Source organism: Sardina pilchardus, chromosome 18 (assembly GCF_963854185.1).
Source record: "Sardina pilchardus chromosome 18, fSarPil1.1, whole genome shotgun sequence".
NCBI classification, from domain to species: domain Eukaryota; kingdom Metazoa; phylum Chordata; class Actinopteri; order Clupeiformes; family Clupeidae; genus Sardina; species Sardina pilchardus.
In genome coordinates, this window is record NC_085011.1 from 15,632,847 (window position 1) to 15,653,066 (window position 20,220).

At 47.9% G+C, this 20,220-nt stretch overlaps 3 protein-coding genes across 4 annotated transcripts; 2 read left to right on the plus strand and 1 right to left on the minus strand.

Moving 5' to 3' along the window:
• Positions 1-3: 3 nt before the first annotated feature.
• On the plus strand, positions 4-3,168 carry mettl18 (methyltransferase 18, RPL3 N3-histidine). Of its 2 annotated transcripts, none has more exons than XM_062520139.1 (2): positions 4-202; positions 1,010-3,168. In XM_062520139.1, exons 1-2 carry the CDS (start codon positions 104-106, stop codon positions 2,246-2,248), a joined length of 1,338 nt encoding a protein of 445 aa, XP_062376123.1. In that variant the 5' UTR covers positions 4-103; the 3' UTR covers positions 2,249-3,168. The 2 variants fall into 2 exon arrangements, with proteins under 2 accessions (XP_062376123.1, XP_062376122.1); XM_062520138.1 differs by having other exon boundaries at positions 1,007-3,163.
• Positions 3,169-5,441: 2,273 nt separating this feature from the next.
• pgam1a (phosphoglycerate mutase 1a) lies at positions 5,442-10,194 on the minus strand. The gene is made up of 4 exons (XM_062520142.1): positions 9,918-10,194; positions 7,279-7,553; positions 6,159-6,339; positions 5,442-5,902 (listed from the first exon to the last, which is right to left on the minus strand). The coding sequence occupies exons 1-4, from the start codon at positions 10,054-10,056 to the stop codon at positions 5,733-5,735; spliced, it is 765 nt and encodes a 254-aa protein (XP_062376126.1). The 5' UTR covers positions 10,057-10,194; the 3' UTR covers positions 5,442-5,732.
• Positions 10,195-11,334: 1,140 nt separating this feature from the next.
• On the plus strand, positions 11,335-20,189 carry LOC134064275 (phosphatidylinositol 4-kinase type 2-alpha-like). The gene is made up of 9 exons (XM_062520143.1): positions 11,335-11,714; positions 13,939-14,139; positions 14,689-14,820; positions 15,167-15,320; positions 15,509-15,567; positions 15,758-15,857; positions 16,079-16,212; positions 18,779-18,838; positions 19,233-20,189. The coding sequence occupies exons 1-9, from the start codon at positions 11,400-11,402 to the stop codon at positions 19,437-19,439; spliced, it is 1,362 nt and encodes a 453-aa protein (XP_062376127.1). The 5' UTR covers positions 11,335-11,399; the 3' UTR covers positions 19,440-20,189.
• The last annotated feature ends 31 nt before the right edge of the window (positions 20,190-20,220 follow it).

Below are 20,220 nucleotides of genomic sequence, written 5' to 3' on the forward strand. Positions count from 1 at the left end.
TGTACTAGTGAAACAAACGTGCATGCATGTGTCTGTCACAAGTTAGCTTGGTAAATAGCGGTACATGGAGTAATTCTGAGAACATTTACGTCCTGTATAATTCATGGCGTTCAGCTTCAACTTCGACATTAAGGTGAAAACAGTCGGACTCTGCCAAGGCGATGCGAAAACGGAGAAAGATCAGGAATGCTGTCTTAAAACTGTAAGTTATGCACACAGCAATGTAAGCTAATGCAAGGTTGATGCATGTCGCGCTAATATGCGGATATTCTTGTAGATGCAATGGATGAACTAATTGTATAATCTACTATCATACCAAAACTCCATGGCAGTTGTGACCTGACCGTTGTCCCCATAGCATTTATATGGACCTTTAGCACACTCGCAGTCACGTTCAACACTTACAGTTTAACAAAGAGTACCAGAAGCTGTAAGATTTGGCATTCAGGGTCTAAGTCGTGAATGCTGACAGAAAAAGTAAAGGTTTAACCAAAGTTCCTCGGAGTGGCTTAAACATCACACGCTGTAATCAGTAGGCTATGGATGATGTGCTGCTCGCTGTGAAAGTTCGTAAACTGGAGGAAAATCAAACCTTCAATGGTGCATCAAATCAAATCGGTACTCTTCCATGCTTGATTTCAGGAGACGGACACATTGATTACTCAGAGACTGGATGCAGGGGTTGAAGCTGTGATGTGTTAATTCTGTTGCGGATTCTATCCGTACTGGGTTCCAAGTACGTGGTTTAGAGGCAAACCTGGTGAAGTTAACTAGGAGTAAACCTCCTAATAGATGAGCTGTATGGCTTCTTTCTCCTAACAAAACAATGCCATATTGCTCTTGTTGTAGGAGGTTTACCACTTACTCTGAGGTAACTTACCCAGGTTTGTCTCTAAACCACATACTGTAGTTAGAACCCTGAGGGTGGTGGCTGGTGTTTTGATTTCGAGCATGTGTCTGCTTGTGATGTCATGCTGATATCTTCTGTTATATGATCGTTCTCCAGCAGGTGAAGGATGATATCACCTCTACTCCCAAGCCCGTGAAGCCGGCTCGAGAGCACACCGTCCCCAGCGACGTAGACTCGCTCCTGCGGGACGTTGTCACGGAAACGGTGCGCGTGGGGGCCCTGCCGCCTCTGATGTGCGTCAACGAGTCGGTGCTGGAGCTCACGGCGGAGGAGAGGCAGGGCGACGAAGAGGAGGAGGAGGAGGAGGTGCTGAAGAAGATGGCCGCCCAGCGCTCGGACCTGCTGCCGGGGGTGTACGAGGGGGGGCTGCGGGTGTGGGAGTGCACCTACGACCTCCTCGCTCACCTGGACGCACACCTGGAGCGTGAGGAGGAAGGGGGCGGAGTCTTCTCAGGGAGGCGGGTCTTAGACCTGGGCTGCGGGGCGGGGCTCCTGGGCGTCATGGCGATGCGTCTGGGGGCAGAGCAAGTGGACTTCCAGGACTACAACAGCACGGTCATCCGCCAGCTGACCATCGCCAACGCTGCGCTTAACCAGCGAGAGGAGGAGGAGGAGGAGGAGGAGGAGGAGGAGGAGGAAGAAGAGAAGAAGGGAGAGAAGGAGGACGAGGAGGAGGATGAAGAGGAGGAGGGAGAGAAGGGGGAGGTGAAGCAGGAAAAAGAGGAGGAAGAGAAGGAAGTAAAGGAGGAAGGGAAGAAGAAGAAGAGGAAGAAGAAGGGAGACGCACAGCCGAGAGTAGGTGAGAAAAGGGGAAAGGGGGATGGCAGAGAGAGACAGATGGATGAGAAGAACAGGAGTGAGAAGAGAGGAGAGGAGAACGAGAGCCCACTGCCCAAACGCAGAAGAGCGCCCCCTGCCTTTGCCCCCCTGCACTGCCGCTGTCGCTTCTTCTCGGGCGATTGGACCTCCTTCCTGTCCCTCATCCAGCAGCGCAGCCCGGCGCACAAATATGACATCATCCTCACCTCCGAGACCATCTACAACACGGACTACTACGCAGCGCTACACGAGCTCCTCCATAGGCTGCTGGCAGATGACGGACAGGTGCTGCTGGCCACTAAGGCGCACTACTTTGGGGTGGGGGGCGGGCTGCTGCTGTTCGAGCGCTTTGTGGAGGAGAGGGGCGTGTTCGAGACGCGTCGGCTACTCGACGTGGACGAGGGGCTGCAGAGACACGTACTGGCGCTCACGTTCAAGAGACACAACACACACACGTCACCTTCCACACACACCTCTCACGCCACAGCCTCCAATGGGGCGCGTCAGAAGATGAAATAACTGCGTGTGTGTGTGTGTATGGGTGCCTCTCATTCAGCATTTCAACGTCCTCCCTCGCTCCTTGGGCCTCAATCCTCACTGATCTACATAAAGAAAGATAGAAGAAGGGATAGACTATCCCATTGTTGCCGCCCCTTCGTTCTTTATGTACATCAGTGAGGATCGAGGCCCGAGGAGTGAGGGAGGACGTATAAACGCTGAATGAGAGGCACCTTATGTGTGTGTGTGTGAGAAAGAGAGAGAGCAAGTTAGCCAATGTGTGAATTGTGTGTGTGTGTGTAATGCAGTGCTGAAGTGTGTGCGCCCTCTTGTGGTCCTTTACAGTAAATTCCTCTAAATGTAAAACAGTGCTTTCTTTCTCTCCATGTGTTATCCTGGGTGTTGGAGAGCCCTCTCACACATTCCTGACACACTCCTGGTCCTGGACATGCACACCCTGCATCTCTGAGGACCTGTGTGTGTGTGTCCTGTGTCGTGTGTCGTGCATGAACAGGGATGGGAAGAAATATATCAAAATAGACTCTGATATAAAATACCTGTCAACACCTGTGAAAGTATCAATATAAAATGCGAAATGAGTGTAGAGCAACATTGACATGTTTTAAGATAGATTATAGTATGTCAAATTAAAGAATACCGTAATTTCCCAACTATTAGCCACGGTTTATACATTAATTTTGCAAAATTTCAAAAATATGAGATTAATACACGGCAGCATTTAATATGGTTTTGTTTCTTTTAACTTGCACAAAACACTGTCCTGTGACTTATACACAATGCAGCTAATACACAGGAAGCTACTGTACTACACTATCTCCATGGCAACATGAAGTCCAGACCTCTGCTGTGGGTGTGTGTGATCATATATATATATATATATAGTAGTAGTATCTATCTATCTATCTATCTATCTATCTATCTCTCTATCTCTCTCTCTCTCATATAGTGTGCTGATTCCCGAGTGCAACACCCAACCAGGTCTATGTAGACAAGACACTAAATACATTAAAGAGGACATAGAATGGATGAATCGAGTATTGTACTGTGTTCTCTGATGTTAAAATAGTATATATTCAACTTTGATTTATAAAAATAAACTCAATTGCAATTTTACAAGCCCAAATAAAAAATAAAACATTATATTTAGGCTCGGTATTGAAATGGTTCCCTTTGGCAACCCCAATTGAACTTCAATGGCTTTGTGATATTTGACATCATAAGTAGACTTTTTAATTCACCCATTTTTTTAGTGGCTATTTCTAAGTTCAAGATTTTCATATGAAGGCAGGCACAACCATGCCTCATGTTCATGATAGCTCTTTGGTTATGCACAACCTCTTCATCAAAACCAAGACAAAAATGGTTTCCATTCTATGTCACCTTTAACAATAGTGGCAGCAGGTGCAAACACCTTGCTCCACTGTAAACAAACGAGCGTTCAGAGAGCCATTGGTGCACGTAGCCTTTTGCTTATGAACCAATCAGAGAGAAGGAATACAACAGTCGCATGCCTTCCTGCACCTTTTCACATTTCACGTGCAGGTGATGTGGTCTACCACCCCAGCGAACCTGCTCCTGTGGCGTTCACATCAGGGTTGGCTGAGCAACTTATTTCCTGAATTACACTGAATCAGACCAACAAGATGTCAGTCTTTCACATGCTGTTTATAAAATTGCAAAAACACTTTTTTCCGATATATAACCATTTTCTGCCCATCAAATAGAAACGAAAAGCAAAAGACTGGCAAAGGTAGATCAGACCCATCAAATCAATGACAAATCCATATTGTAATTACACATCTGAAATTCCACCTTGTGTGAGTGTGTGTGTGTTACTCCATGTCAGGTGTGTGTTGCTACTGTTGCTAGTTGACCAATAGGAAAGGAGTGCTACACCTGAGCTGGGATCACAGGTGAGAACTGGGACGAGTTAGGAGCACACACACACACACACACACACATACACAGGTGAGAACTAGGACAAGAGTTAGGAGCACACACACACAGGTCACTGCTTAATCTCACTGCTCAGTCATTACTTTACATACTGTAGGAATGTAAGGAGTGACATCTGACTCTCATCATATAACCAGGGCTTAATCTGATTGGTCGTTTCTTTACAGTATGTAATCTCACCTGGTTCTGATCCATGATTGGTCCTAATCTGGCTGCTTGGTGTCCTACAGTACATGACCTCACTCGCCTTAATCTGACCGGTGGTCTCTGGCCAGGTAATCCCGCTAGCTGGTCTGGCTACATAGGCCTTCACAACTTGCTGCAATCTCATTGGTCACTCTCACAGCATGCTGCAGTTTCATTGGTTGACCCGGATGGTCTACAGAACATTTACAAAATGTATTATGCACACACACACACACACACCGGTTTAGGGGACAAGTGAGGCCGCAGTGCATGTGTGTGTGTGTGTGTCTGTTAGATACAGGAAGACCATAGGAGATAGTAGGAGACAGTAGGAGACAGTTTCATACACACACACCAGTTTAGGGGACAAGCCTGACAACAGGCCAAAAACCTTTATTACTTTATGGAATTCCCACCAATGACACATTAACACTTCAGTGCTGTTGGCCTACATACATCACCACAAAAACAAAGGAATGATGGGTGTGGGGGTGTGTGTGTATGTGTGTGTGTGTGTTGCCGTGCTGAGAATGTTTACTTTTGGCTTCAGCAATATAAACTCAGTCCCAGCATCACAAAAGGAATTGAATGATGGATCTGTGTGTGTGAGTGTATATGTGACCATTCACAGCGAAATCAGTCGTTTTGCGCACATCGTTATTTTGAGAAAATCAACAATAACAAACTTCAGGGTTAAAATGTTGAATTTCACGTTTTCGCATAATTCGGCTGTATACAGTCTACAGTTTCATATCGTGAACGCATTTCACTGAAAAACCTACGTTTTGACTGTTAAACCCGGCGAAGATTCAACACATTTGCTGTCATTCCCGTTGTGCACGCGCCGCTTAAACAGGTGATTTCTCCTCTTCTGGCATATCGTGACAGGAGAACCATGTCAACTTTGGATGCGATTATCTTACCGATAGTTTGTGTAATACCCTTGATATACATATCGTTGGAAAGCTTAGTTTATGGCCGTTCACGTGAGCACAATAACTTAATTTACTAAATTTTACTGAAACGACTGGTTCCGCTTTACAGGGTCACATATGTGATACTGGTCCCTCATTACATAACACAGTTGGTCAATAAATATTAATCAGAAACTCTCAATTACAACCAGTACACAGTCATGTTAGACAGCCATGCAGTGTCATAACACCTTTACTGGTCCTGTTTGACACACACACACACACACACACACACACACACACACTCTGCAGTTGACGGGCGGAAGCACAGAACAGAACAGGACACCCCCCCTCCCTTCCCTGGCCCCTCTCTGTAGAGGTCGAAGGTCAAATCGTTAATCTCCTGCCCAGTACAGGTCAGCGGGTGTCTACTTCTTGGCCTTGCCCTGGGCAGCCACGGCCTCCATGGCCTTGCGCACCGTCTCCTCGTCGCCCAGGAACTGCATGGGCTTGACCGGCTTCAGGTTCTTGTCCAGTTCGTACAGGATGGGGATACCGGTGGGCAGATTCAGCTCCATGATGGCCTCCTCGGACATGCCTGCACACACGTACGCACGCACACACACACAGAGTGTTTAATACTACTACAAATACCAGTGGCCAGGTTCAGTCTGCACAAACGTGCGCACACACAAAAAACGCACAAATATGTACACGCACACAAGAAAACCCACACACACATCGCATCCACACAAAAACGTACACACACTCAGTAGCATAAATGCCCACTGGTCAATACTACAATGGTGACCATTTCAGATGATCTCCTGCCAGGTGTGTGTGTGTGTACGTACCCTCCAGGTGCTTGACGATGCCGCGGAGGCTGTTGCCGTGGGCAGCGATGAGGACCCTCTTGCCCTCCTTGATCTGTGGCACCACCTCGTCGTTCCAGAAGGGCAGTGCCCGGGCGATCGTGTCCTTCAGGCTCTCGCACGACGGCAGCTGGTCCTCCGTCAGGTCGCCGTAGCGACGGTCCTAAAACAAAAGGTCAAAGGTCAGGGAGCACAGACAGATGCACACGCACACATACTCATACGCACGCGCAAACACACACACACTCATACGCATGCACACGCACACACACTCTTATGCGCACACACATACACACTCATACGCATGCACACGCACACACACACACACTCATACGCATGCCCACACACACACACACACACACACACACTACCAGGACTCTGGAGGGAGCATGAGCAGAACAGACCCACAGCACAGTAAAGATGCTTTCAGTCAATTATAATGGGGCACATGGATGAGATTCTTCATCAGATTGTGTGTGTGTGTATCTGTGTGTGTGTGTACTCTGAGACGAGACCACTGTTTACACTTATGTTTCCCAACCTTATCTGCTCTGAACTTCAGACTCTTAGCTCAGTGTGAGAGCCGAGTTAAGCCCCTCTGTCTCTCTCACACACTCACTCACAAAATTTCCAACTCACAAGAACTGCAACTTTTGCATATGGGCCTCCTGAATGAGCCAATCAGATGACTTCTGATAGAACAGCCTGAAACAACCAATGAGCTGTCAGATCCTGCTCCTCCTCCCTAAGCAAGGTACACACACACACACACTCCATCTCCCTAAGCAAGGTGTGTGAAAACTCACCTGTGGAGCTGTCCTACACACACATACACACACACACACACACACACACACTTCTAAAACCAGGGACGTTATTAAAGTCTGGTCTGGCAAGTCATGGTCAGCCTCCATGGGTGGTAGGAGGGCGGTGTTGTATGTGTGTGTGTGTGTGTGTGTGTGTGTGTGTGTGTGTGTACCTTGCTGATGACTGTAATAGTCATGGTCAGCCTCCATGGGTGGTGGTGGGGGGGGTTGTACGTCTGTGTGTGTGTGTGTGCATATACATATGTGTGTGTGTGTGTGTGTGTGTGTGTATATACCTTGCTGATGACTGTGTAATAGTCGTGGTCAGCCTCCATGGGTGGTGGGGGGGTGTCGTAGGAACGCCTCCAGATCTTGACCTGTGCCTCTCCGTGCTTGGCCGCCGTCTCGGCCTTGTTTAGCCCCGTCAGGCCACCGTAGTGGCGCTCGTTCAGGCGCCAGGTTCTGTGAACCGGGACCCACATCTGGTCGATCTGGTCCAGGCACAGCCACAGGGTCCGGATGGCCCTCTTCAGAACCGACGTGTAGCACACATCAAACTCATAGCCAGCATCTGCTCGTCGATACAGAAATCAATGTCAGAGCACATCAATCAGTCACACACACACACACACACACCATCAGACAACTCCATCCATTGATCTTACTACACAGTACTACAGGAATAATAAGCATTATGTGTGTGTGTGTGTGTGTGTGTGTGTGTGTGTGTGTGTGTGTCTGAACTGTTATGTTGCCACAGCAACCATGACAGAACTTTATGGCTATGATTATGATTATGGCTTTTAGCTGACGCTAAAAGCTTTTTTTTATTTTCTTAAACGAGGTTTTATCATTCCACATCAATCTGCCTGCATCGCGAGCCATGGTGTCGCATGCAAGCAAAGCACGAGATGCCTCATTATGACCTAGTCCCTAGTCTGCGTGCGCTACCGGGAGAGATGCTCTGAACCCGACACGAGAACTCAGTAGCTTCACGTTCCTGTCTGCACGTTCGCCTCATTACGCACCCATGCGTCACGCATAGAGACGGTGCCTACAGTCCTCTCTGATTCGCTAAGCCCGGGTAGGAAGGCGGGCTAAAGGAAAAAGATGACAACACCTCCCCTGTTCGTGACTCATGTTTGAAGGAAATAGCAGATTTCTTACATTAAATTAAGAGTGTCCAATGTTAATGTTTCTACGAAACAATCACACTAATGATCACGCGTTAAGATGAGCCTGTTTCCTCCTCACGTCGAGTCAACAGAGTGTGTTACTGCTCGGTTTCAAAACCAGTGACATTGCCCAAAGCAAACCTGACAGTAGACCATGCACGCTATGACTGAACGCTGGGCGATGGACGGCGGCAGTGGAGTAGTCTAAGCGCAGGACTACACAGTGTACCCACTTAAAAGCATCACTGTCTCAGTAAACCCACTTAAAAGCATCGATCAAGCATCACCATCTCAGTACCTAAAAGGCATCACCATCTCAGTATACCCACTTAAAATAGTCAAGGATACCATTTGAGGATCATCACAGTATACCACTACAACAAATCACACCACAGTGTCCACTACAGCTAACTAGACCAGGGTTTCTCAAACTTCTTTGCTCTGGGGCCCTGTGATGTTAGGCCTTGGTGTTCCAAGGCCCTGCATAGGCGTCTGCACACCCTCTGAACACCCGTCTATGCCCCCAACTTCCATCGCCCGCCACCATGTACGCCTTTAGATAGCAGGCTTGTGCACAATTCCGAATTTTAGAATTCAATTCATGAATTGGAATTTGAATCGAATTGGCCCCACCCCACAGGAAGTTGAATTTTAACTTGAATTGGAATGACAGGAAGTGGAATTCAATTCATGGCAATTCAAGACAATTCCACAGTCACATAACAGGAAGAATGTGTTGAATCTGCATTCAGTTTTGGGAAGGTTACTTTGGAAATGTAATTGATTACTGTTTTCAATAAATTTTGTGTTTGTTGCGATCATATCTGACATTTTGTGAAACTTAATTGTTCAACACTACCCTTAAATTATGCATATGAATTTCTTTGAATTTCAATTCTTCTTTAATTCAATTTTGAAATGTAATTCTACATCCTGTTTTTGACCTCAATTCAATTAAATTCAAACCCTAGAATTGAATTGGAATTTAGGAGTCATTCTCAATTCAATTCTGAATTTTGCACAAGCCTGATAGATAGATAGATAGATAGATAGATAGATAATTTATCATTATTATTAGGCTATTATTATTAGCAGTTACTAGTAGTAGGCCTACGTATAACATTTCAATCTATTGCCATTTTGGGTCCTGAAATAAAATATCAAGCATCTGCCATATCATAAACAGGGGTCTGAAAACTTCTGTTATGAAAAATACATTATTTTGAAGTGGGGGAAATGGGGAGGTATGAAAAAAGGCAGAAATTTAATGTGATTTCAAAAAGGGATTTCTCGTGATTACCGCTAATTATACAGATACATTCTATATGCCATTGGAATCAGTAGGATCTCCTGTTTATTTTGATATGCAGTTTGCCATAGGCAGTTCCGAAATCATGAGATATTTCACAGAGAAGAATCTGTATGACGCAGAACCGAGTGTGACATTTTATTTTTGTATGTAATTTTCAACGCTAATTATCTCGCGAACCGTTCGTCGTAGAAACTAGTGGCTAGCGTCATTAGAAAGGTCAGGTTATGCAGTTTCATATGATATGCCTGTTATTTCTGTGTGAAAATATCTCGCACCAATATGACCGAGAAGAACGGGTGCAGCCGCGGCCGCATGGTGCGTCTTGAAGGCGGCAGAGAGGGTCGGCCGGCGGCCCGATGGTAATCTTCTCGCGGCCCGGTACCGGTCCGCGGCCCATAGTTTGAGAAACACTGAACTAGACCACACCGCTGGACGGCGGGGACGATACCTTTTAGGGCCTTTCCTCCTCGCTTGGCCTCCTGTTCTCCGGTCTCACTCAGGTCCGCGTCGAACCATCCGCAGAAGCGGTTCTCCTGGTTCCAGCAGCTCTCACCGTGGCGGATCAGAACCAGCTTGTAGGCGGCCATTTTTTGACGTTGTTCGGGGTCTCAGTTTCGGTACAAACGTGGAGAATCGCTGTGTGTGAAAAGAACAGATAGGACGGACGGACGGAAGAGACGGGTCTACGTGCAGCTGCAGGTGGTTGGCGAGTGAACTGTGATGCGCGCGACGGGCACCTTTTCCTGATTCAGAGCGTGACACGCGTGACGCAGGGCGCTTCCTGGACCACACTAGCCAATCAGAAAGCAGAACACCGTTTTCAACCTCTGTCCGAGGAAGTTACAGCATTGACCTTCAATGTTCCATAAACCAGAGATGAAAAATGCGGCTTCACTGTTCACTCCAGTGATAAAATAGAGATAATATGCGGCGTCATTGTCTCCAACAATCACATTTCAAAGCACAGGAGCGCCTATTTGCATTTGAGTTATCGGCTACAATCTCACACAACACATCTGGAACTGTCTAGCTCTAGCTAAATATTTGCTGACACAGATCAAATAGATAGATGGATACTTTATTGATCCCCAAGGGGAAATTCATGGTACCAGTACACCACACACAATAGGCCTAATGTAAACAGGATGATAAAATAACAAATCAACATGACCAAAAAGAACAGTAGGCTACTAAAGATAAAGACATTAGAACAAGGATCCACGTGAATTGAATACACTGAGGTACTGAATGAAATGAATGGAAATTACTTTAATCTGTGTGGCTACTCTACACCATTGATTTGAAGGGTGAAGAAGATAAGAGCCTGGTTGCTGTAGTCTCAGTGTGAAAGGAACGAATGAGCCTCTCCAGAGGGACTGTGAGAAAGTCAAGGTGAGAGGAGAATGAGGACTACACTTCTAAACTCTAGAAAGGCCTCTAGAAAGTTCACCACAACATGAGTGTCAGGCTAATGAGGTATTTATGTTCAGGGAGTAAAGCACATTTGATTATGCTCGCTGCAACTCATCTAATATGTTTTACCATTTACATAGCCTACTAAGAATAATCCAATCACACTCGTCAATGGTGTGTGTGTGTGTGTGTGTGTGTGTGTGTGTGTGTGTGTGTGTGTGTGTGTGTGTGTGTGTGTGTGTGTGTGTGTGTGACAGTGCTCTTCGTGGATGTTGATCTTGGCTAGGTGTGCAAAGTCTGATCATCTACGATGACGGGGCGGGATCACGTTGGGAGGCTGGATCAGTGGGCCAATGGAGAGTTGCAGAAAGCTGGGGGGCGGAGCCAAATCCGGAAGAACAGTGACCACATCAATACTGTTGACGCGAGCTGCCGACGCTGGCAACTTCTGGACTTTGCACAGTCCGCTCGTGGCATCACCATCGCACGGGGTTTGTTTTTCTGGCCTCTGCGCGCGATGGACGAAACGAGTCCTCTGATCTCTCCCCTCCGGGAGTCCGGCGACTTCAGTCACGCGCATCTGTCCGAGTCCGGCTCGCGACGGGACGGTGTGGAAGGCATACCGGTACCTGGCTCGGCAGCTCGCGTGCCCCCAGGGAGCCCTGGAAGCAGTCGCGAGAGGGAACCGCTGTTGGACAGGAACGAGTTTAACGACGACCCGGAGTTCCGGGAGATCGTGAGGAAAGCAGAGCGGGCTATCGAGGAGGGCATCTTCCCGGAGAGAATCTCGCAAGGCTCGAGCGGCAGTTACTTCGTCAAAGATGTTCACGGGGTGAGACCTGACGCGGGGGTGTGAATGTGTGTATGTGTGTGTGTGTGTGTGTGTGTGTGTTGAGGTGGGAGTTGGGGCCTTGTACGCTACCACACGAACTGCTTGGGTGATGTTCTCTTGAATTGAGAGGCCAAGGAGTTAGAAACACACATTAGTAGCTGCCTGGTGTGATGAACTGTTGTTACTGAGTGTGCTTTGAGTTCAAGCAGCTGTGTTTTGAAACCCAGCTGATTGGCTTTTTAGAGGGAGCAGGGGTTGAGATAAAGGGCGGGGGGGGGGGGCGACCGAGACAGAGGAGTGTGTGTGGGTGGAAGGGAACTCCTGATCTGTTTAGGATGTTTGGAGACATCAGGTATCAGATGGCCTCAGTAACCCCTGTGTGTGTGTGTGTGTGTGTGTGTGTGTGTGCGTGTGAGAGTGAGTGAGTGAGCGAGCTTGGCTGTATGAATGCATAACATGAATGAATGGATTTACATGGCTTTGTAGTCATGACTGTGTGTGTGTGCATGTACGTGGCTAAGGCAGTGTGTGTGTATGAGTAACTGAAGCAGTCATGTGCCTGCAATCTCACCATGTTGCGTACTCTTCTACATCACGCGCAACACACCCCACCATGCTTCCTGTCTCCTAAACACACACACACACACACACACACACACACACGTACGCTTTAAACAAACATACAGGACATATGCTTTGTGTTGTTGCTTCTGTTGGGTAGCCTACACACACACACACACACACACACACACACACACACACACACACACACACACACACATATTTACACACACACACACACACACACATATTTACACACACACACACACACACACACACACACACACACACACACACACACACACACACACACACACACACACACACACACACACACACACACACACACACACACACACACACACACACACACACACACACACATACATACACAGGGCTGACTTCAGTCTGTGAACCCAGTAGAAAGTCCCCAGCATTGACTCAGTCATGTGATAGCACTTAAGTTAATCTCATCAGCCAAATAACCTGCCGAAGAGCAAGACTGGCTCTCAGGGAAAAGCTAAACAATCTGGGGTAACATGGCCACTGCACTGGTCATGTAAGAGCATACCTCTGAAGCCCCTTCCCTTCCTCATCTCTCTTCTATCCTCTTATCCCTCCTCCCCCCCCCTCCTCTCTCCTCCTCTTCCTCCCTCCCTCTCCTCCTCCCCTCTCCTCTCCCTCCTCCTTCTGTCTTCCCCTCTCTCCTCTCCTCTCCTCTTCTCTCATGCAAAATGTCACCGGCTAATCATGGATGGGTTTATGGATCTCTTACATGCAGTAAGCAGTGTCTCTGACCAATGGGAAGGTGAGAGTGTGTGTCTGAGAATACCTCTCTGTTTGGCCCATCAGCAGAAACACTAGTGGCGGTTGATGAAACAGCAGAGGCTAGTTCAATGTCAAAACGTGACTGACCGACAGGTTTGGTCAAAAGAGTGTCTACCGCCGAGCAACAGGCTGTGCCGGCATGTTTGGTGGTTGTGCCAGAGATGCTGTCCTATCAGCAATGACGTGTGCAGTATCGGCCATCTTGAATAGGCAGGACACGCAGTGTTAGAAAGAAATGAGATCTATTGACAGTGATTTACAGGCCAGGAAAAAGGAGCCCCTCCTCCTCTCTCCTTTTCACCTCCCCCTGCTCCTCCCTCTCCTCTCCTCTCCTCTCCTCTCCTCTCCTCTTCCCTCCTTTCTCCTCTCCTCCTCTCTCCCCCTCTCCTTCTCCTGCTCACCCCCTGCTCCCCCTCTCCACTTCTCTCCTCTACTTGTCTCTCATCTCTTCTCCTCTCCTTTTTACCTCCCCATTTTCCTCCCTCTCTCGTCTCCTTTCCTCCCCTCTCCCCCCCTTCTCTCCTCTCTTCTCTCTCCCCCTCTCCTCTTCTCCCCTCCTCTACTTGTCTCTCCTCTCTTCTCTCTCCCCCCTCTCTCTACTCTCCTCCAAGGCCAGTAAAACGGTCTGAGTAAAGCCACACCATCAGAGTGTGTGTCTGTGTGTGTGTGAACGTGTGTGTGTGTCTGTGTGTGTGAGAGTCTCTCTCTCTCTTTGTGTGTGTGTGTGTGTCTCTCTCTCTCTCTCTCTCTCTCTCTCTTTCTCTGTGTGTGTGTGTGTGTGTCTCTCTCTCTCGTGTGTGTGTGTGTCTGATGTCTGACGTCTTCCTCCCCCCAGAGGGTGATCGGTGTGTTCAAGCCGAAGACGGAGGAGCCGTACGGTCAGCTGAACCCCAAATGGACCAAGTGGCTGCAGAAGCTGTGCTGCCCGTGCTGCTTCGGCCGAGACTGCCTAGTGCTCAACCAGGGTTACATGAGCGAGGCAGGGGCCAGTCTAGTGGACCAGAGACTAGGACTCAACATCGTTCCAAAGACCAAGGTACACACACACACAGACACACACACACACACACACACACACACTGGCTACATGAGCGAGGCAGGGGCCAGTCTAGTGGACCACAGACTAGCACTCAACATCGTCCCCAAGACCAAGGGACACACACATACACACACACACACACACACACACACACACACACACACACACACACACACACACTGGCTACACGAGCAAGGCAGGGGCCAGTCTAGTGGGATACACTGCAGCTAATGACTGTAGTGGATATACTGCAGCTAAATGACTGTAGGCCCACTCTAGTAGGCCCACTCCGGTATTGGGACAGAAAAAGATGGAGTAGTGCATTTCTAACAGCCATCCATCTCCCTCTCTCCCTCTTTCTCCTCCTCTCTCCCTCTCTCTCCTCTGCTCTGGCTCTCTCTCCTTTCTCTGCCTCCCTCTTTCCCACCCTTCTCTCCCCCTTCCCCTCCATTTCTCTCTCTCCCTCTTTCTATCTCTCCCTTCCCCTCCCTCAATCTCTCCATTCCTCCCTCTCCCCCTCTCTCTCTCTCTCCCCCTCTCTCCCAGGTGGTGTATCTGGCCAGTGAGACCTTTAACTACAGTGCCATTGATCGGGTCAAAGCCAAAGGCAAGAGACTGGCCCTGGAGAAAGTACCCAAAGTGGGACAACGATTCCACCGGATAGGACTGCCCCCTAAGGTGCGTGTGTGTGTGTGTGTGTGTGTGTGTGTGTGTGTGTGTGTGTGTGTGTGTGTGTGTGTGTGTGTGTGTGTGTGTGTGTGTGTGTGTGTGTGTGTGTGTGTGTGTGTGTGTGTGTGTGTGTGTGTGTGTGTGTGTGTGTGTGTGTGTGTGTGTGTGTGTGTGTGTGTGTTACAGACAGATAGTGTTACCACAGGATAGGACTGCCACCTAAGTGTAAACGTTTGTGTGTTACCTTTCTTGTAGGTGTGTGTCCGTGTGTGTGTGTGTAAAAGTGTGTGTGTTACCTGTCCTGTGTGTGTGAGAGAGAGAGAGTGTTAAAGTGTGGGTGTTATCTGTCCTGTAGGTGGGCTCTTTCCAGCTGTTTGTGGAGGGCCACAAAGACGCAGACTATTGGCTGAGACGCTTTGAGGCGGAGCCTCTGCCTGACATGACCAATCGGCAGCTGCAGCTGCAGTTTGAGCGACTGGTGGTGCTGGATTACATCATTAGGAACACAGGTGTGTGTGTGTGTGTGTGTGTGTATATATGTGTCCGCAGCCACTACTGTTCTAGTCTTTTACACATCCCCTCAGCCACACACACACACAAACACACACATACCCGGTACACACTGTCCTGTTCTTCTGTTTTCTCTCACACACACTCCTAAAGACGTCTTGATTGATGTGTGGTGCTTGTGTTGCAGATCGAGGCAATGACAACTGGCTTATTAAGTATGACTGTCCAGCAGACAAGGGAAGTAAGGTATGTGGCAATATGTCTTTGTGTGTGTGTGTGTGTGTGTGTTGTCACTGCATGAGCTTTATGAGAGATGGTTGTTGTGATAAGCATATTAAACAGCATCATGTATACATTTTTGCGAGTATGTGAGTCTACATTTTTATGTGTGTGTGTGTGTGTGTGTGTGCGTGTATTTGTGTGCGCATGTGTGCAGGATGAAGAGTGGGTGATGGTCAAGGAGCCAATCGTCAAACTGGCAGCAATAGACAACGGCCTGGCATTCCCCCTTAAACACCCAGACTCATGGAGAGCATGTGAGTCTTCACACGCACACACACACACACACACACACACACACACACACACACACACATAGACACACACGCACGTACACACACACACACACAGGTCATCAAGCATATTTCCAAGCTATGATTCTTCGTGTAGCGGGAGGGGTACACACACACACACACACACACACACACACACACACACACACACACACACATTCTGATGGTGTGCTCTGCCCTTATAGACCCATTCTATTGGGCGTGGCTGGCCCAGGCGAAGGTTCCGTTCTCTCAGGACATCAGGGAGCTGGTGCTGCCCAAGCTCACCGACCCCTCCTTCATCAGAGACCTGGAGGAGGACCTCTACGAGCTCTTTAAGGTACACACACACACACACACACACACACACACCTCTACGAGCTCTTTAAGGTGCACACACACACACACACACACACACACACCTCTACGAGCTCTTTAAGGTACACACACACACACACACACACACACACCCACACACACCTCTACGAGCTCTTTAAGGTACACACACACACACACACACACACACACACACACCTCTACGAGCTCTTTAAGGTACACACACACACACACACACACAAGTCCCTTTCTCACATGACTTCTAGAAGTCACCCGGACATATTTACCCGGGTAGAGGCACGACACGGACGTTTCCCACATGAGCTTTATGTCCGAGTGAGATACGGGTAATTGTGTTCACACTAGACCCGAGTAGGAGCCGCGAGGGGTGGGGCAATGTCAGTACTTGCAGGGGGAGGGAGATGATGCTAAATAAATGCGTTGTTGTGCTGTGTTGCCTGGATGATGCGAACTTACATCAGATCCAAAACATCATGAAACAACAGAAGTAGTTAGCTCGAGCTAGCATAGAGGAAAAAATAGCTAACGCCAGGACCAAAGCTCTACTTCAACCCTCTCTGGTATAAACATCCAACACAACAAATTAATAGAAAATAATGACACACCTGGAAAATATATAACAGCACACAGAGGTCTGAGGCTCCTTCCCAACTCCTACAAAAAGCAACAATGCTAAATAACAGCGACGTTAACTATTAGCTGTTAATTGCTAACCACTGTAATAAACAGCTAGTTGCAAGCTAATCGACAACACTTCAAGCTATTCACGTTTGCAAGGATAATCCTGCCTGTCCCGCAACAAACACAACGACGTGATTGCAGTTTAAATTTTTATTGTACATACACAACAAAATGCCACTGTTTTCTGTACTCCGGTGTTCTCGTCTGTGTTCATACTCGTAGGGCAATGTTTATCGTTACCATGGCAATTTGTACTTTCTGCCTCGCGCTGCAAGCAGGCTGCAAGGGCGCATTTCTACACGTCATCGGTACGCCCCCCATCTCTACCCAGAACTGTGCCGGCTGCGTTCCCACCTAAGCGCACCCGGGTAACATCTAGAAGTAGTACTAGGGGGCTAGTAGGGTGAGTTCCGGGTAAGAAAATACCCGAGTTTTGCGTTCCCACATACAGCCACCCGTTTGATATCCGTTTGACATCCGGATGTCTCGCTCATGTGGGAAAGGGACTACACACACCTCTACGAGCTCTTTAAGGTACACACACACACACACACACACACACACACCTCTACGAGCTCTTTAAGGTACACACACACACATACACACACACACACACACCTCTACGAGCTCTTTAAGGTACACACACACACCTCTACGAGCTCTTTAAGGTACACACACCCACACACACACACACCTCTACGAGCTCTTTAAGGTACACACACACACACACACACCTCTACGAGCTCTTTAAGGTACACACACACACCTCTATGAGCTCTTTAAGGTACACACACACACACACACACACCTCTACGAGCTTTTTAAGGTACACACACACACACACACACCTCTACGAGCTCTTTAAGGTACACACACACACACACACACACACACACCTCTACGAGCTCTTTAAGGTACACACACACACACACACACACACACACACACACACACACACCTCTACGAGCTCTTTAAGGTACACACACACACACTTCTACGAGCTCTTTAAGGTACACACACACACACACACCTCTACGAGCTCTTTAAGGTACACACACACACACACACACACACATACCTCTACGAGCTCTTTAAGGTACACACACACACACACACACACACACACCTCTACGAGCTCTTTAAGGTACACACACACACACACACACACACCTCTACGAGCTCTTTAAGGTACACACACACACCTCTACGAGCTCTTTAAGGTATACACACACACACGCACACACACACACCTCTACGAGCTCTTTAAGGTACACAGACACACACACATACACACACACACACATACACCTCTACGCGCGCTTTAAGGTACACACATGCACACACACACACACACACACACACACACACACCTCTATGAGCTCTTTAAGGTACACACACACACACACCTCTACGAGCTCTTTAAGGTACAGTACACACACACACACACCTCTACGAGCTCTTTAAGGTACACACACACACCTCTACGAGCTCTATTAGGTATACACACACACACACACACCTCTACGAGCTCTTTAAGGTACACAGACACACACACATACACCTCTATGCGCGCTTTAAGGTACACACATGCACACACACACACACACACACACACACACCTCTATGAGCTCTTTAAGATACACACACACACACACACACACACACACACACACACACACCTCTATGAGCTCTTTAAGGTGTACACACACACACACACACACATACACACACAGATATACACATACAGTACAGACACAGACATAACCAGACACTCAGTTAAACACTATGATTTACATTTGTGGTATGTGTGTGTGTGTGTGTGTGTGTGTGTGTGTGTGTGTGTGTGTGTGTGTGTGTGTGTGTTGTAGAAGGACCCAGGATTTGACAGAGGGCAGTTCCACAGGCAGCTAGCAGTAATGAGAGGACAGGTGACTAAAAGTGCCATCTCATCTCATTCTCTCTCCCTCCCATCTTATTCTCTCTCTCTCTCCCTCCCCACACACACTCTCGTTCTCTCTCTCACTCACTTACTCAGTCACACAGACACACTCTCTATCTATCTCTCTTTCTCTCTCACACACCACTTCACACCTTCCCTCTCTCTCAAAGTCACTCACTCACTCAGTCACACACACACACACACACACACACACACACACACACACTCTCTCTCTCTCAATTGATTAATGATCAATCAGACTTTGAAATCAGCAGTACCTCAAACAACAGTTTCAACTGACTTGTGTTATGCTTGTGTGTGTGTGTGTGTGTGTGTGTGTGTGTGTGTGTGTGTGTGTGTGTGTGTGTGTGTGTGTGTGTTAGCTCCTAAATCTTACACAGGCTCTGAAAGAGGAAAGGTCTCCACTACAGTTGGTGCAGATGCCCCCAGTCGTCGTGGAGACGAGACGGGCCCCTCAGCGAGACGACAGCCAGTCTTACACACACTCACACACACACTCCAACACACACACGGACGATGAAATGTCATACAGCACGCAGAGCCGAAAGCCCTTCTTCAGCTGGTGGTGAGAGAGGAGAGGAGAGGAGAAGAGATGGAGAAGAGGTGGAAATGAAGAGCAGAGGAGGAAGAAAAGATGGAGGAGAAGAGGTAGAGCTGACCGGAGAAGAGGGGAGGAAAAAGGAGAGAAGAGAAGAGAAAAGAATGAAAGGTGGAGAAGAGGTAGAGATGAAAGGAGAAGAGGGGAGGAGAAAAAAGGAGGTTGTGGACTCCCGAGCTAATCAGCTGTTGAATGTGACTACGGTGTGTCCCCTCAACTTCAGCTGTGTGTGTGTGTGTGTGTGTGTGTGTGTGTGTGTGTGTGTGTGTGTGTTAGCTCTGTTTACTTATACCTCAGTTCTCTGTATGTTGATGCCCTAAAAAACAGAGGAGTTAACACACACTCCCTTCACACACACACACACACACACACACACATGCAGAAACTCTAATGAATGTACGGTATCTACACGTTATGTACATCTTGCACGTAATATATGCTGTGTGTGTTTGCATATGTGTGTGTGTGTGTTTGTGTGTTTAATGTTTATGCCATGTGTGAGTTTACTGAGCATGTACAGTGCCTGAACGTGAGTGTGAATGAATGTGTCTAAGTGTATGTATGTATGTGTTTGTGCATGCGTATGTATGTGTGTGTGTGTGTGTGTGTGTGTGTGTGTATGTATGTGGAAAATAAGCTGGTGGTATGAGTATGTAGGAGTACCAGAGGTATTTATGTCATTAATTTAATTAAAGGTAAGGATGGACAGGTAAGAATCTGGCATGAGTCTTCTGTGTGTCACTCTTTGATGG